We start from the raw sequence: 17,616 nt of genomic DNA, 5'->3' as shown, positions 1-17,616 counted from the left end.
TTTGTTGCTCTCAACAAGCCCTGAGGCAATGCTTTGACCAAACCTCACATTCAATTAAAACAGAAATGTAAAATCAGGATCAAGGGGATCAGCATAATAGAATGGTTAAGAGGGCAGGTTTGGCTGTGACACAGACCCAGTTAAAATCCCTAATCAACAAACTACTGAATGACCTTGAACACATCATTTCACCTATGCCTCAATTTCCTCATTTGTAAGATGGAGATGATGCTTTGCTAAGCTATCAGATTTAAACAAGGTGATTCATGTAAAGCACTAAGCCCTGTACCTGGTAGAGAGTAAATAAATAGGTAATAATAATAGTAAGCTAACTGTAAAAATTAGCATAATTACTGTCTTCCAACCTCAAGTAAAGCTATAAGTTTCCTGGCAGCCAGGAAAAAATTCTAATCATTAGAAAGAAAACATTTACATACACTATGTAAAGGTAGCTTTTCATTTCTTTCCACACTACAGAAAATTTCCCCCTCCTTAGTAAAGAATAATTCAGACTAATGATGTAGAGCTCTATCCAGGAAAGGCTTCAATGCAGATATTTTTAATTAGAAAGGATAATTTTCAATGAGATCTGGATTAAGGATCTAACCAGTTTGGTAGAGTTACAGTTGGTGTTGTTAGAAGAAAGAGGAAAAAGAAGAAAAAGCCTTCAAACCATCCCACACACCATTACTCAACAGAGAAAAACAATAGCAGGTTGACTGTTCACATAACTTCATAATTGAATTAGAAAATGAAAAAGAAAAAAAAATCAGGTGAAATATTTTAACTAACACAAAAGAAAGAAATAACACAGTTATTAGTAAGGTGAAAGTGACCAAACTCATCAAAAAAAGATCAATGAAGGGAAGGTGAAAAATTAGTTATTCCTACAGTTTCAGTAACAAGCACCCACTCTATCCTTTTAAGATCATGGCTTAAATTTCCCATTTGCAACCAACTTTCTTTGCCCACTCTCCCTAATATGCTACCAGCTTGAATGTACCTTTAATCTGTACTGTCTTCTTAACTGAATACATCATTCTGGTTACAGACAAAAATAACATCTTGTGCATTTTTTTTTTAGTATAATTCAGGGGGGAGCGCTTCCCTGGTGGTGCAGTGGTTAAGAATCCGCCTCCCAATGCAGGGGACACAGGTTTGAGCCCCGGTCTGGGGAGATCCCACATGCCACGGAGCAACTGAGCCCGTGTGCCTCAACTACTGAGCCTGTGCTCTAGAGCCCGCAAGCCACAACTACTGAGCCCGTGTGCCACAACTACTGAAGCCTGTGCACCTAGAGCCCATGCTCCACAACAGAGAGAAGCCACTGCAATGAGAAGCCTTGCGCACCACAACGAAGAGTAGCCCCCACTCGCCGCAACTAGAGAAAGCCCGCGTGCAGCAACGAAGATGCAACGCAGCCAAAAATAAAATAATTATTTTTAAATTCATGGGAAAATATTAGCAATTCAATCTTTAAAGGATCCATTTCAAAGAAAATACTGTGAGAAGTAATTTGGGGAGAGGAAAAAGTTCCTAGTAAAAATAAATCAGTCATAGGAAAACTGTTCAAGGACAATCAAAAACAAATTTCAAAATAATGCAAATTTTGAAATTTTGAGTTAGGGGAAGGATTAATGAGTTGCAAGGTGCAGAACTAAATTCTCAAAGTGAAAAAAGACACAGAAGTGAAGAAAAGACTTCAGCAGGGAGTACACACCAGTGCTACCAATCCATCAGTAGATATGCAAAAATTCTGAATAATAATAAAAAAACATAGACTACATTATCTGTATCAATATTGGGAAATTTAGCAACAGAAAGAAAATAAAGTATTTCAAAGCCATTTTCAAGCATTTCAAGATATTTTTCTATATTACAGATACTGCAGCAAAATGAAAGACTGGTTAGATGCTCTAATTAACAGTTTAGTAGTGAAAGAATAATGACGTCCCAAAAGAAGCTTTGTCACCTAGAGATAATGGACATTTTCTTTTTACTGTTTAAGAATCCAGAAGAATCTCCTTCTGCTTTTAAATGCAAATTACCAATCTCTGAAGCACATTCTGCTCTATTCCTTTATCTGAAAATTACTGCAATGTGATTCTGTTCCAGAGAGGACACCGTTCAGGCAAGAAAATGGAATTAGGACAACTACACACTCTATGTTCAAATCATCACATCCAGTGAGCTGTCACCACTTACACATGACCTTTTTCAGTGGAGAGACCACTATCAGTGATCAAAATCCTATTTGAAGAAGGAAGAGTTAGCTTTGAGGGCTATCAGTTCATTAAAGGTCACACACACATTCTAGCATAATATATGAACATGCACCAACATCGTAACAAGTTAAAAACTCAGTATCCCTTGGCTTTCAAATAACAAAACTAGCTATTTACTGGAAACGTTTTTAAAGCTAGAATTTCAGTGATAATAGTGTGAGTTGCTATTCACCTGTTCATTACATGGTAAAACAAGCCAAAAATACCACGATGCAAGAAAGGTGAGCACACCACACTCTGCACTTCTCTTCCCTGGCAAAACTCCCTGGAACAGTGAACAGTGACTTGGAGACATGCTTCAATTTAATGTACCAGGTGATCAAGGCTAAAAAGAACACTTGTAAACCAGAAAGTCTCAAGAAATAAATAAACCATAATAGAGGAATTCATCCCATTGTTAAAGGTCCAAGCTTTATGCCAAAACCACACTTGGTTTGGGAAATTTTATTTGTTGTCAGATAAACATAAACAAATAGTGAAGAAAGCTAGGTAAGATAGAGCCTCATAAAAGGTTAACTTACCTCTAGTCTTTCCAAGTTATATATTAACGAATAGCTTTAGTTTTAAAAAAAAAAAAAACCTCTTTTCTAGCTAAGGCAAGTCATCCAAATGAGTGAATTTTTTTGGTGATACCTGGCTTATCCCATACCATATTCTCCAAAGCGGACCCTAATCTCTCCCACAGGTCACCAGACAACCAGGAACAGAAACTACTGAAAATGCACTTCCAATCTCTGAAATGTCAGTGATTGTATAGGGTTTAGAAAAGCTGTTTAAACATTTTCCAAATGCCTGCAATTAGTACAGGTCAACCAAATGGCATAGCACGGCATGAGCAGGTCCCTACTTTCATCTACCCACTCAGAATCCGGGCAATGAATGCAGCAGACCTCTCAAGACCAGACTGCAGGGGGGAAGAGTACCATGCACAGAAAATAGGAACCCTGCTTTTTGATATGGGAAAAAGCAAGTGATGGCAGTCTTGTGCTTTTAAAGAACCTAGAAGCGCTTACTAGTTCAATCCATCCCCAAATCCATGCCATCCTTTCAACTTTGCAATTAAAAGAGAAGAGAAATTCCGGTCAATTCGCCTTGGGGGGTTGTTCTGAGGGTAGAGGACTCAAGTAGGGAGGAGGATGGAGAGAGAAAGAGCAAGCCAATGAAAGACAGCAAAATTTCCCACCTTTCTTAAATTCTTCCAGCATAGCGTCCAACTTGGTGTCATTGAAAACAAAGTGCAAGGGGTGGTTATAAAATTTAGTGATGGTTTTCAGGGGAGTACAGTCATCTGGATCCACGAAGGCCAAGTCTTTGACAAAGAGGAGGTCCACGATGTTGGAGCGCTCCCCCTCAAATACTGGAATCCGAGTGTAGCCGCTCTCCATGATCTCCGACATGGTGTTGAAGTCCAGAATGGCTTCGCCGGTGATCATGAAACAGTCCCGGAGGGGAGTCATCACGTCCTCCACGGTCTTCGTGCGGAGCTCCAGCGCCCCTTGGATGATGTTCAGCTCCTCCTTTACGAGGTCGTTGTAGGGGTCTGTGACCCGGAGCATCTCCAGCAGTTTTTCCCGGTTATAGACGGTGCCTATCTCCTGGCCCAGGACGCAGTCCAGCAGCTTGCTTACGGGGTAAGAGGCGGGGAAGGTCATCATCATGAAAAACTTGGTGAGGAAGATGGTGTTGGCCCCCACAGCCAGGCCGTGCCGGGAGCAGATGGCCTGGGGCACGATCTCCCCGAAGATGACGATGCCGATGGTGGAGACCACCACCGCCACGAGGCCTGAGCCAGCTATGTCGTCGAGCAGGATGGTGAGCGTGGTGTTGACCAGCACGTTGCCCAGCAGCAGCGAGCACAGCAGGTAGTTGCCCTGCCTGCGCACGGGCTCGATGCGCTTGGCGTAATTCTTCTCCTTCTCCGTGCCGCAGTTCTGCACGATGCGCAGCTCCATCGGGTCCAGGGCCATGAGTCCCAGGTTGAGGCCGCTGAACATGCCCGATAGGCACAGAAGCAGCGAAATGAAGATCACCTGCAGCCAGAAAGGCAGCAGGAACTTCTTCTCCTCCCCCACGATCATCTTGGTGTCCTCGCCGTCGTGATAAATCCAGGTGGTCTCGGCCCACGGGGGCGGCGGGAGCCCGGCCACCCCGGAGCCGCCCTTGCCCCCGACGGCGCCACCCGCAGACCCCGGGCCGCCGGCGCCCAGGGCTGGCGTGGAGAGCGACGTGCACAGGTAATAGGACTTACTCTTCTCCATCTTGCGCAGCGGTTTGATCTCGATCTCAATGATGCCTGATGTACGGCGATTGAGAATGATATGGGGCAAGATGATGATATCTGATGTGCGGATGCCGCAGCGCTGGGGGCCGCTGTCCGGCTCCGGCGGCGCAGGGCCCCCCAGCCCGCGCTCACCCGGGCTGTGGCGCCGCCGCTCATGCTCTGTGAAAGCAATGCGGGACCATGTCTCGTTGTTGATGTTCTGCCCGTACACCCGCAGCTTGACCCGGGTCCGCTCGCTCACCCGCAGCGCCCCCCCTTCCATGAACGACACGTCGTTCGTGTCCTCCAGCCGCAACCCGATGATCACAGTCTCCTCGTTCTCGCCCGCCGCTGCGCAGCCGCCCGCGCCGCAGCAGCAGCTCAGCAGAAGCAGCGGCAACAGCCGTCCAGCCGCCGCCTGCAGGACCCCCCGGCCGCGAGAGCTGAGGCTGCGGCGCGCCGCCATCTTCCAAGTGGGCAGTGCGGCGGCTGCCTGCCCGCCCGCCATCTTTACTTCGGGTTCACAAGTGCCCCAGCCAATCATAGGGTGGCTGCTCCAGCTGCAGCTTCATCCTTCCCACCCGGCGGCGCGAGCGCAGGCACCGGCCCCTGGGCGAGACTGCAACGCAGTGTTCGCACCCACTGCTCAGCAGTCCGCCTCCCTGACTGACACTGACTCGGCCTGGGCCAGCTCAGGAACCTCGAGGTTGGCGGGAGGGGGGAGAAGGGGGAGAAGTGCCAGCCGCTCCTGCGAGAGGCAGGCAGACCAGCTAGCTAATCACGAGCGGGCGTCCGCCCTCCCAGCCAGGGGGCTGGAATGGGGGCGTGGCCGTGAGCGGCGCCGCGAACCAATGGCAAGATAAATGGGTGGGGAGACGAGGGCCAGCGTCCTCCTCAGCACGCCAAGTTTCCAGCTGAAAGGCGCGTGACTCTTGTGTATGTGCGAGGGGAGGAGGTGTGGCCAGCCGGTGCCCGAGAGCCAGTCACAGATGAGAGCTGTACGAGAGGGGGCGGGGCCCTACTTCCGGCTGCCAATGAAAAGGGGCCATTCGCGAGTGCGACAGCCCGGAGGGACCTCGGTAGTACATCCCGGCCCTGGGGTTGCCCCGCTGGACTAATGTCCCGAGGCGGCCCGAGGCAGCTGGTTCTCGCTGCGCCACGCTGCCGGCTTCCGCGTGCTCAATGCACGTGCAGCGAGGCTGCGCCTTCCTGCCCCAGGAGCCCGAGAAGCCCACTAGGGAGGCTTAAGATGCACAGTAGCCTAAAGTGAAGCCCAGCCACAGCCCGCGCCCCCCTTATTTATTCGTGCGCGCCTCTCCACTCGGGATAAGCGGTGGCCGGTGGGCCCCAGCACCGCACAGACCCGCTCTGCTGGAGCCTCTCGCCTATCCCTAAGAGACAAGCGCTCTCTGCAGCTCACGGTCAGGTGGCGCCACCTGCCGGTATCACGGGCGCCCTGCAACGCTTTCCAGGTCCGTCGCAAGCCCCACACGGTGAGCGGGAGGTGCGGAAATTAAAGTAGTACCCCATCTTCCAAGTCCTAAGAATCCCTTCATTTTCTTACTGAAAGTCCCTGGCCCCATTCCATATTTACTGAATGGGTAGGACCCAGGAATCTGTATTTCTAACTGGGACTCGGGCAAATTTGGGAAATGGGAAGGGGCAGACATACTAAGCAGATCCATAAAGGCTCATTCTTAAACACACTGACCAAACCCAGCTAGGTTCATCGGTCACTCAGGAGAAAAACACCCTGAAGACCTAGGACTCCCAAGCCCATTCTGTATCTGGAGGAGATGCAGTAGCAAGGTTGTTGCCAAAGTGGTTTTTTTTCTTGCAACTTAAACATCTGAAAAAGAATTGTTTCCTTTTTTTTTTTTTTTTGTATTCTGCAAGCACATTTTCTTCCCTTTATGTAAACCAATCAAACATTTATTAATTTCTAGTAGAGATGATTGCAGTGGCCTCCTCACTGGTCTCTGCTCTTCTACACCTGCCCCCTTCCCTTCTCAACCCAGCAGCCAGAGTGGTCTTGTTAAATAAGACGCTGTCCCTTCCTTGTTTGAAACCCTACTCTGGCTTCCCAACTCATCACAGTAAAAGCCACTGGTAGCTACAATATCTGACAAGGCTCTGCCCACCCACTTTCGTCTATAACCTCATCACCTGCTGCTCCAGCCAGATTTCTTCTGACTGTTGTTCCTTCTCTCCAGGGATGCTCCTTCAGGGAGCCTGTGCACTTGCAGCTGTTTCCTGTGCCTGTGACTCTCTTCCCCCAGATGTCAGCATAGAACGTTAGTCCACCTCCTTCAGGATTGTTCAAAGGCCACCTTTAATATTTATCTATTTATTCATTCATTTACCTATTTATTTTGGCTGTGCTGGGTCTTAGTTGCAGCATGCAGGATCTTCATTGCGGCATGTTTAGTTGCGGCATGTGGACTCTTATTTGTGGCATGCAGACTCTTAGTTGTATCACGCAGAGTTCTTAGTTGCAGCATGCATGTGGGACCTAGCTTCCCTACCAGGGATCGAACCTGGGTCCCCTGCACTGGGAGCACAGAGTTTTACCCACAGGACCACCAGGGAAGTCCCAAAGGCCACCTTTATAAACTTGTGAACAAGCACTCCCTATACTCCATCTCTACTGTATTTTCCTTAATTTAGTTTACATCTGTCTCCTTCTACTAGAACTTAAGCTTCCTGAGGGCAAGGATTTTGTCTGTTTTGTTCACTGCTGTATCATCAGGGCCTAGAACAATGGTAGATGCTCGAAACAGTACTTGTAGAATGTTAAAGAAGTGAAAGAATTTTTATTCTGATTATTTCAAATAATGCCCCCAATCTAGTTTCCAGCCCTTCAGCTTCTGATGCTGCTTCTCCCACCCACAATTCTCATACTGCTATATCTGAGAAACAAGTTTATATTTTAAAAACCCTGATTCACACACTCGGCATGCATTTATAAAAATAACATTATCAAAGTTTGGAAGAAAAGTTGAGCTTTTTAGGGGTATGTGACAAAGGATAGATACAGTCCTTTTCTAAGTCAACTGATTGAAAATAAAACTGTTTTAACTTCATAAAAAGTGTGAGTACAAATGTGTGTAAGGGAGCTAAGAGGGAAGATGATTAAAGGCTCTTAAATGCTGAATGTACACTTTCGGAATAAGAGTGTGGAGATGGGGGTGAGGAGAAGCTTGCCAAACCTACAGACATTTCCTGTGCATTTCAGAAAAAGCTAGGTCAGGAAAGTGTGGCATTCAGCAACTTAGAAGCAAGTTAGAAGTTCATAGCAAAATGTCAGAAAACACCCATCAAGACCATATACAATATAAAACCAGCCAAGTTCACATTCACACACAAGCTCAGCAGTCCCCTGTGTGAATCTGACGTTCATCCTGAGTGGCAGTGGTGGTAGGAAGGGGGGAATCATAGTCTCCGTGTAGGGAATTTCCTGGGCGTCCAGTGATTAGGAGGTTTCACCTCCAGAAAGGGCTACAAAAACCTCAAGACTGCTAACTGGTTGCTGTGGATGTCTAATCCTAGGTAGGTTCTGACCTTGACCTTCAGCACATCATTTAGGTAAAGCAGAACCTCCTAGCAAATACCTTCCCTAACCAACCCTCTCTTGCTAGAATCCTTTACTGGATCCTCAAGGGGAAGGGTACCTGTTCAGTTTTCTCATCTGCATGGAATATGCTCCCATGTCTGCAGGTTCAGAGATTTGGGAAGGCGCTGCATCCAGACCTAAAAGACTTTTAGAGTCTGACTTTAAAGATAGCAAGTAACAACCAATGGCTCTCTACGCATCTGGTTTCTCAACATAAAGCTCTAATTTTATACAGAAAGCTTTTCCCCCCAGAAAAAAAAATGCCTAGTTGTAGAAAAATATTCAAAGTTATTGCTTCAACAGTGACATTTTAATCTCACCAAAGCACCGGATCTTTTGAGCGAAAACAGGAACTGGGTGATGCTCCAGTTGCCCAAACTTTCCCTCCAACCAAACCTGCTCCCCCTGAAACAACACTGTCCACTTGTTTAAAGACATAGAACTCTTTTAGCTCAAATGAGAACTTTTCACAACAGAGGGCAAACAAAACAAAATAAAGTCAGCAATGCAGTTTGCCTTCTCTTTTTCAGGCTTTTTGTTTTGGGCTTTCCTATTTCCCTCCTTTGCTAGATATTTTCTGGACATAGTCACTGTGGAGAAAGAGAAGGGAAAACATGGCTTTTTTACAGAGTTGTGACAAAAGCTTCCTCCCTTGAGAAGGGTGCAAGCTCCTTGACAGCGAATCCCTGCCGATGGTGGGTGGCCCCCTGCCACTTCCCATTCTGCCAACTCTTCCCTCCCTCTCCGCCCTCCATCCTGGTCCCTCCCCCCTCCACGGTGCACTGGACAGCACCCCACACCCACTATCCTTCTCCCAGGGAGCCAGCCCCTCCTAAACCTCCATGGGGCAGCCCCAAGAAGTATCCTTCTGCTGCTCCAAATCCACTGTTTGCCCTGCTCCAGGCCCCCTATCCTCCTGACTGCCAGGCCCTGCGACTGCGGGACTTTCTAGGATCTTTTAGGGTGTTCTTTCTGACTGCTGTGCCACCCCAGTTGCAGTCTCCAGCTCAGTCTTGGACAAAGAAATGTTCTGAGCTCCATTATCCTTATCATTGCGACTAAAACCCCAGGTTGCGATTTTCGGTTTTAAAATGTTGATCCATGTGAATATTGCCCATCCAACAATCTAAATTTAAAAACTACATTTGGGGAGTGAGGAAGAGGTAGGAGATAAGGCAGACTCTGACAGGAGGATGGTAACTAGGGATGAGACTGCAGGGAAAAGAACAGATCCTAAATGTCCAATTCTGAGCCCTGGGTCTGATACCAGAGCTCTAATTTGTGATTATGGCTCTAGTCATAAAATGCCAGTTTTCCCATATCAGCTGAATTCATTCCTATGGTCTTTTTTCCAAATCGTTTGGAGCTGGAGCAAAAATTCTACTATAATAATTAGATCTCCATGTATAGACAAATAACATGCCAGACCTCAGTGGGAAAGAATTCTTCTCCTATTTTTAGTACCTCTGAGATACCTATTTGTTTTATTTGAAACACCACTACACTGAAGATTTAACTTATTGCTTCCCACTTATTAATACCACATCTCAATTCTCTGCTTCCTCTTTATTTTTTTTTAATATTTATTTTATTTATTTATTTGGCTGCATCGGGTCTTAGTTGTGGCATGCTGGCTCCAGAGCACGTGGGCTCTGTAGCTTGCTGCATGCGGGCTTTCTAGTTGAGGTGCGTGGGCTCAGGAGTTGCAGCGTGTGGGCTCAGTAGTTGCGGCACGCGGGCTTAGTTGCCCCGTGACATGTGGGATCTTAGTTCCCTGATCAGAGATCGAACCCAAGTCCCCTGCATTGGAAGGCAGATTCTTAACCATTGGACCACCAGGGAAGTCCCTCTGCTTCCTCTTTAAACTTTAAGTTTGTGACTCATTTCTCACCCCATTTCTTTTTTTCTTTTTCATTCATTTGTTCCCTCATTCAACTTATATAGATTGTGTATCTAATAAGCTCCAGGCGCTGTACTAGGCATTGTGGAGCTATAATATTGAATCAGAGGTTACCCCAAAAACTTACTAGTAAGGAGGTCAGCAAACATGTACTAAATAACTACATAGTGCAGGATAGAACATCGAATGTCTTAAAAAGAAATACAAAATAAAATGCAGGAATCGAGGGAAGCTCCATGGTCTTTGAGTTGGTCTTTGAGATATTTAAAATAAACAAATAGGTATCCCAGAGGAACTAAAAATAGGTTAGAATAGAAACGTTTTTAGATATGCAGATGAAAATGCTATTCAAAGAACCGGTGTTTTAGTCTGCTCTATCCTAACAAAATACCATAGACTGGGTGGCTTAAACAACAGAAATTTATTTTCTCACAGTTGTGGAGGCTGAAGTCCCAGATCAAGGTCCTGTGAGGTTGGTTGTTGGTGAGAGCTCTCTTCCTGACTTGCAGATGACCCCTTTGTCCTCAAGCGGCCTTTCCTCTGAGTGCATACATGGAGAGAGAGCAAGAGCTCACTGGTATCTCTTATAAGGACACTAATCCTGTTGGATCAGGGCCCCATCCTTATGGCCTCATGTAACCTTAATTACTTCCTTAGAGGCTTCATCTCCAAATACAAGCACTCTGGGGGTTAGGGCTTCAATATATGAATGCAAGGAGGAGGGACAAATGTTCAGTCCAAGAAAAAGGGATTGAGAGAGAAGAGGAAAAAGGCATTCTACTGGAGAGAAAAGTGTGAGATGAGGTTGGAAAGGGAGCAGCATTTTTAGAACACCATATGCTTGAATTTGGTTCTATGGCCCTTGAAGAGGAACAGCAAGAATAATGTTGGAAAGTTGGTTGGGGTGGGTTGAATGCCAAGTTTAGGAGTTTAGATTTCATTCTTCAGGAGCTATAGAATGTTCTAAGTAGAAGAGCTGTATTACAAGATTAACTGACAGGTGCCAGTGCAGCAATGCTGAGGCCCTGCCTGCCAATTGGATTTAGGGAACTTCTACCACTCCATGTAGAAAAAAATCTTCGCAGTTTACAAAGCACTTTCTCACATATTATCTTGACTGACTTTCACAACTATGACTAAGGGATACACCACTTCTCCAGTAACATATAGGACAAACAAACAGAGACAACTATCTCATGCCACAGAAGCCCCCAGAAAACCAAGATGGAACACCACAACCCCCAACTCTGGAAGTCCACACCTGAATCACAGCTGTGGCCACGGTGGTCTGTGCAGTAATCATGCCTCTTAGAGCAAACACAAGGTTTCCCAGGTGGGCCTTGGCCTCCTGAACATAGGTCAGATTTCTGGATATATATTTTTTAACTTTAAAAAAAGTTCTTGACATATAATAAACATATATAAAGGTTCATAAAGCATAAATGTATAGTAGCTGACCACATAATTTATCATTTAAAACAGAACCTGTTTGAGAGTGGAAAAAAAGGTACTATCAATAATTAACCTAGTTTGAAGCTAACTAGGACAGTCCCAGGCAAAGATTATGTTCACTTTGTTGTTGTTTTTTAATTAATTTATTTATTTTTGGCTGCATTGGGTCTTTGCTGCTGTGCACTGGCTTCCTCTAGTTGCAGCGAGCGGGGGCTACTCTTTGTTGCAGTGCGTGGGATTCTCACTGCAGTGGCTTCTCTTGTTGCGGAGCACAGGCTCTAGGTGCGCAGGCTTCAGTAGTTGTGGCACGTAGGCTCAGTAGTTGTGGCTCGTGGGCTCTAGAGCTCAGGCTCAGTAGTTGTGGTGCATGGGCTTAGTTGCTCCACAGCATGTGGGATCTTCCCGGACCAGGGCTCGAACCTGTATCCCCTGCATTGGTAGGTGGATTCCCAACCACTGTGCCACCAGGGAAGCCCCTTATGTTCACTTTGTAATTGTTTATAATGGTAACGGGAGCCACCCCCTAGTTGAGAAAACCCCTATATAGCCCTTCCAGATCACACACATGTTCTCTACCCTAGATGTAACCATTATCTTTACTTTTATAGTAATTATTTCCCTTTTTAATTCTGTATTTTAAAATTTGGGAATCCCCGAAAGGAGAGCAAGGACAAACCCTCTGATGCAGGGGTACACCAGGAGTCAGAAGAGCTAGGTGTAGTCTTGGTTCTAACCCGTCTTAGACTGTACTCCCACCGTGCAAGTCATTTAAAATCAGCCTCAGTGTTCTCCTCTGTAAAATTAGAAAAATCAGCATTATGAGGGAGGCATAGGGGAGCTCTTTTCAGAAAAGAAACAACTGGGGATATTTGGCATGGTTTATAAATAGCACACGAAGCAATGAATTTTCCTTTTTACCATGAGAAATCACCATTTGTAAAGGGTTGCCTCATGGGCTCCTGTTCCATGATTGAAAAGCAAAAATAAAAACACCTCCTTCACAACATTTCCCTAGTTAGGTCCCTTGAAAGGAATAAGGTTAATAAGAAAAAGAAAATAAGGACAGTTAATACACGATTAACTACTAAGCCTAGAAGCCACACCAATCCTTCTGCGCTTGCTGTGCAAACCTTTCCTCCTTGACATTTTGAGGCTCTGCTTTCCTGAGGATGCTCATTTCCTATTCACAAAGAAAGTGATGTGATGGAAGCTTGTTAACTCAGAACAGAGAATAAACCGTCCAGGACGCCTCACCTAACACAAACAGGCTCTGAGTTATATGTCAAATTACCATAAGCAGCTCCAGTGCTCTTTGGTTCCCTCCTGTGAGCATCCCTGCCAAGCTCCACGTGCCCTTCTTGGCTTCTGCTTGTAATGAATTAAACATGTAAGTCAGAGTCATAGATTAAGCCATAGGCCTGCCATCATTTTAACTATAATGGGGAAAAGACCCTCACTTTTAATTTTGATGACACTGTGCTAATTCTAGTCCTAAAATGGGGCCACAAACTCAAAAAGCCTACAGGGGTCGGCAACATTGACTGGGTAGGGACGGTGTCTAAAGGGACACGCCCTGTGTAACAGCAGAGCCAATACTCACTGGGGCCATGGCAGCTGTGCAAAATGCAGGGCTCATGTTGCCAATTTTTCAAGAGAAGCCAGAAATTCATATGTTATGGAAAACCTTCTGATTTATAAATGTGGGCAACTAGTTCAAACAATTTTTTTTAAATTCTGTAACCTCTCCAGAATCTAGACCTATAAGTCTGTTTCTGAGTTGGAAGGGAACTTAGAGTATGCCAAGTTCAAAACCTCATTTTACAGCTGGAGAAAGCGAACCCCAAAGTGGACAAATGATTTTCCGAGGGGCAAGTAGCTAATTCAGCAGTAGAGTCAGATCTAGAAACAACACCTGCTTTCTGTCTCCTGCATCACTTTTCCTTCCATGAATGAGAAGAAGGTTAACAGCTTTCAGCCTAGTTTGCAAAGTCAGAGGACACAAGTCTGGCTTACAGAGCACCCAGAACATCATCAATTCACCATTCTACTTTTTTACTCTCTCTGGCTTCTGGACAGTATATAGGAGGCACTCTGCTATTATATGAGGCAACGGACAGAACACTTCTGTCCTCAATTGATTTTCCCTTCACCTGGAGCCTGTCACTGCTGTACGGCTCTGCTACATGAAAAGAGGGACTAGTGTGGCCTGTTGGGGAAGGGGATCGGGACGACGGTCAACCGTCCAAGACAAGCAAGGCTCACTCGGCAGAAGATGAAGTACAAAACTTACATTCGCAGAACACTCCCATTAACCTCAGTGGGAGCTGTGCTTACGGGAACTGCAGGATCAGCAGTTGAACAGAGACTGGAATGAAGCGGTAAAGCTCAAGTCATGGGTTATTATTAGGATTGTCTACGTCCAGCTTCATATTTACAAAAGAGTTCATTCTGACTATCTAGTGAGACCTCCCTCTGCTGACTCTTAGGGCAGGGTCTACAAAGAAACCCTGTTTAGATCCAAATTGTGGCATGTGTACAACTGAAGAAACTTGGCAAAGCACAGAAGTGAGGACAGGTACCAACAAAGTTCAGAAAATATGCCTGGCTGTTTTTATCCTGTTGGCCCCCGGGGTGCATAATATTCCATTGTTAGCAATCCAGGCCTAGGATGGTGCCTGGTACACAGTAGGTACATAGTTAATATTTAGTGACTTAATGAAAATGTCAACTGAAAGAGAAATACACAACGTAAGAGTTGTGAGTTGAGTTTTATTCAGGGTCTTACTGAGGACTCTAGCCTGGGAATCAGCCTCTTGGTAGCTCTGGGGGGACTGCTCTAAAGAGCTAGGGGGAGAATCCAGTGTAAAGATGATTTTGTCTGGGGAATATGTGTAATCAAGCATACATCTCAGTGAAAGGTTACTGCTAGTCATGAGGAACAGGTATCTCAGTTAATCATTTTAGTGCTTTTCTATGTATGTAAAGATGTAAGAATCTGGGTTCATAAAAATTTTTCTTGAGATATATCTAACCATCTAAGGGACCTGTTTTTCCAAAGCACAGAGTGCTTCATCCTGTTTTTCGTCCTGAATTCCTTTCAGGGTGTACTGTCATCAGTGGCAGCAGTAGCTAAAGACTTAATCTTTGCAGAAGCTGACAGCAAGCAACATTCTTTGTTTTACAAAGAAATGGATAGATAGGTTCATATTTCTTGCTGAACTCATGTAATAGGTCTCCCAACCTAATAAGGTTGGGAGCCATCAGAAGAAAGGCCAAGAATCAGTTAAGAGGAGAGGGTTCTGCTGCTGTCTTGGCATGACCTTTAAAGCCATGTGTGCCTTAAGGGGTGTGGGGGTAGGGGTCCTGTTTAGGCTACTGCTGTGCCTCCCCCAGCAGGTAAAAGCTGAAAAGCCTCTGAAGGCTTCCATGATTTTTAATAAATCCTCCCCCTGCGATAATGAAGCACTGAAAATACTGTACTTGATACAATAATCAATTAAGAGAAAATCTGCTCCTTTAACTCTTTAAGTCCAATATCTTTTGAAAAAGGTTTGTGGCGAGGGAAGAATTAGGCCCCTGTTTCTATGGCACTGCTGTTAGTAAATATGTTAAAACGTATTAAATGATTGCAGAAGGTTGACAAGTATATAATCTAGGTGGTGGGTAAATGGGTCATCACTATAATTCTTTAAACTTTTCTGTATATTTGAAAATGGTTCTAATAAAATGTTGGAGGTAAAGCTGCCCACTGTCAAAAGACCTACAGGCAGCTTCATAAACCACGTCCTGGCAGCAAAAGAAGCATTGGCCTTTACCTGGTCCTGACATCACATGCTCGCAGCAACCATGTATCAGTAGATCTAAACTAATAATAATCTAAACCATGTGCCATGCGCTCTTTCAGAGAACTTCATACAGATGAAACAAAGGCACACAGATGTTAAATTATTTTCTCAAGGCCAAAATGCTAAATTGGCAGAGTTAAGAGGGAAAAAACTAAAATGTTTGGCATCAGCTTTTTGCTCTTAATCATCATTCCATACTGCCTCTCACTCTCACAAGGATCAAATATTCCTAGTTGTCTATTTCGCCTATTTTTGAATATTTAAGTAACTGTCTATGGCATTTCTCTGGGTAAAACATATCTACTTTAATTTTATATTGTCTAATATATATCTTTTCTAGATTCCAGATCAAATACAATTCTTAAAATGTATATATATATTTTGTTGTTGTTGTTTTTTTGCGGTACACGGGCCTCTCACTGTTGTGGCCTCTCCCATTGCGGAGCACAGGCTCCGGACGTGCAGGCTCAGCGGCCATGGCTCACGGGCCCAGCCGCTCCGCGGCATGTGGGATCTTCCTGGACCGGGGCACGAACCCATGTCCCCTGCATCGGCAGGTGGACTCTCAACCACTGCGCCACCAGGGAAGCCCAAAATGTATATTTTTAATAAATGAAAATAATGTATAAAGTATGTTATTCTTTTTTAAAATTTTTATTTTTTATTTATTTATTTTTGACTGCATTGGGTCTTCATTGCTGGGCGCAGCCTTTCTCTAGCTGTGGCGAGTGGGGACTACTCTTCATTGTGCTGCACGGGCTTCTCATTGTGGTGGCTTCTCTTGTTGTGCAGCACAGGCTCTAGGTACTCCTGCTTCAGTAGTTGTGGCACGCGGGCTCAGTAGTTGTGGCTTGTGGGCTGTAGAGCCCAGGCTCAGTTGTTATGGCGCATGGGTTTAGTTGCTCCGCGGCATGTGGGATCTTCCCGGACCAGGGCTCGAACCCGTGTCCCCTGCACTGGCAGGCGGATTCTTAACCACTGAGCCACCAGGGAAGCCCTAAAATATGTTATTCTTAGGAAAAGAACAATGTGAATTTCTAGACCAATATCATCACTCAACATCTTTTGGGGGAACTGAGAAGTTGAGAATGACAAGCTAAGGCTAATACCTCTTCCTCATAAATTTTGAAAAGCCTGATAAACCAAATAACCAGAACACTCTTTCTTTTCATCTTTTCCCCTCGCAGGACCATCGAGCATTCATGAATAGTAAAGTATGCCTAATCCCAGCTGTACCATTCTAACTAATGCTGTCACTGAAGTAGGTTATGATTGGGTAGATATTGAACTCTAGAACCAAGAAAGCACTGTTTAGAATCAAGGTCACACAGATGAATTGGGCTTCATCTGGCAGATGGCAGATACCATCTGCCCTTTCCTCACTTTGTAGTAATAAGTTAGGGTCTATAGTTGAACCCACTCAGAAATCTGAGAATTTCTCCATTTTGAACAGCTTTGTTAAAAGAGGGGTCTGTCCTGTAAAATTCATTCCAATGTTTTACAAGACCTCTTGTATTCCCATACCTCTAATGAAAAAATTTCTTGGGTCATGCCAATTCCCCCCCCTTTTTGTTTTTTTTTTTTTTTGGCTGTGCCATGTGGCACGTGGGATCTTAGTTCCCCAACCAGGGGTGGAACCCACGCCCCCTGCATTGGAAGAGCGGAGTCTTAACCACTGGACCGCCAGGGAAGTCCCTCCCCTCTTATTCTTTTTGCACTGAGCTCTGAGCGACTAGTTGAGATTTTCTTATTAAAATTCTTCATTGCTTAAAGGCTGTTATTTAAAAACTGAACTATCAGCTCCCGATGACAAGGACCATGGCTTATATATGACTTACACTTTCTGTGCCCCTGACAAAGTCTTCAGGTACAACTGGTCTTCAATTTATTTACTCACTCTTGAACCTTCCCTTAATGCTCTTAATTTCTAATGATATAACCATCCTTGAAATATTCCTCAATCTTCTTCTTTAACTATGGAAACTAGAACTAAATTTAATACTTTCCTAAAAGTTTAACCAGGGCAGCTTATAAAGGAAAAGAAAACCTACCATTTTTACATCTCCTAGCTTGTCTTTTAAAAATTATCAAACTTGGGCTTCCCTGGTGGCGCAGTGGTTGAGAGTCCGCCTGCTGATGCAGGGGACGCGGGTTCGTGCCCCGGTCCGGGAAGATCCCACATGCCACGGAGCGGCTAGGCCCGTGAGCCATGGCTGCTGAGCCTGCGCGTCCGGAGCCTGTGCTCTGCGGTGGGAGAGGCC

General features: G+C 45.2%; 1 protein-coding gene across 3 annotated transcripts in view; it reads right to left on the bottom strand.

Annotated features, from left to right (window-relative positions):
• CNNM2 (cyclin and CBS domain divalent metal cation transport mediator 2) overlaps positions 1-5,268 on the bottom strand; it is a 143,373-nt gene extending 138,105 nt beyond the window's left edge. For 2 of the 3 annotated variants that reach the window (XR_004346134.1, XM_032607847.1), the window contains exon 1: positions 3,469-5,268. Coding sequence is in view for 2 of the 3 variants with exons in the window: in XM_032607847.1 (XP_032463738.1) it covers positions 3,469-5,089 (1,621 nt within the window). In the remaining variant the exon portion in view is untranslated. The remainder of the gene's footprint in view (positions 1-3,468) is intronic. The other variant, XM_032607846.1, reaches the window with a different exon arrangement.
• Positions 5,269-17,616: the final 12,348 nt, after the last annotated feature.

The sequence above is a fragment of the Phocoena sinus genome, chromosome 16 (genome assembly GCF_008692025.1).
Source record: "Phocoena sinus isolate mPhoSin1 chromosome 16, mPhoSin1.pri, whole genome shotgun sequence".
Lineage (NCBI taxonomy): Eukaryota > Metazoa > Chordata > Mammalia > Artiodactyla > Phocoenidae > Phocoena > Phocoena sinus.
This window is presented reverse-complemented; position numbering and strand designations above follow the sequence as displayed.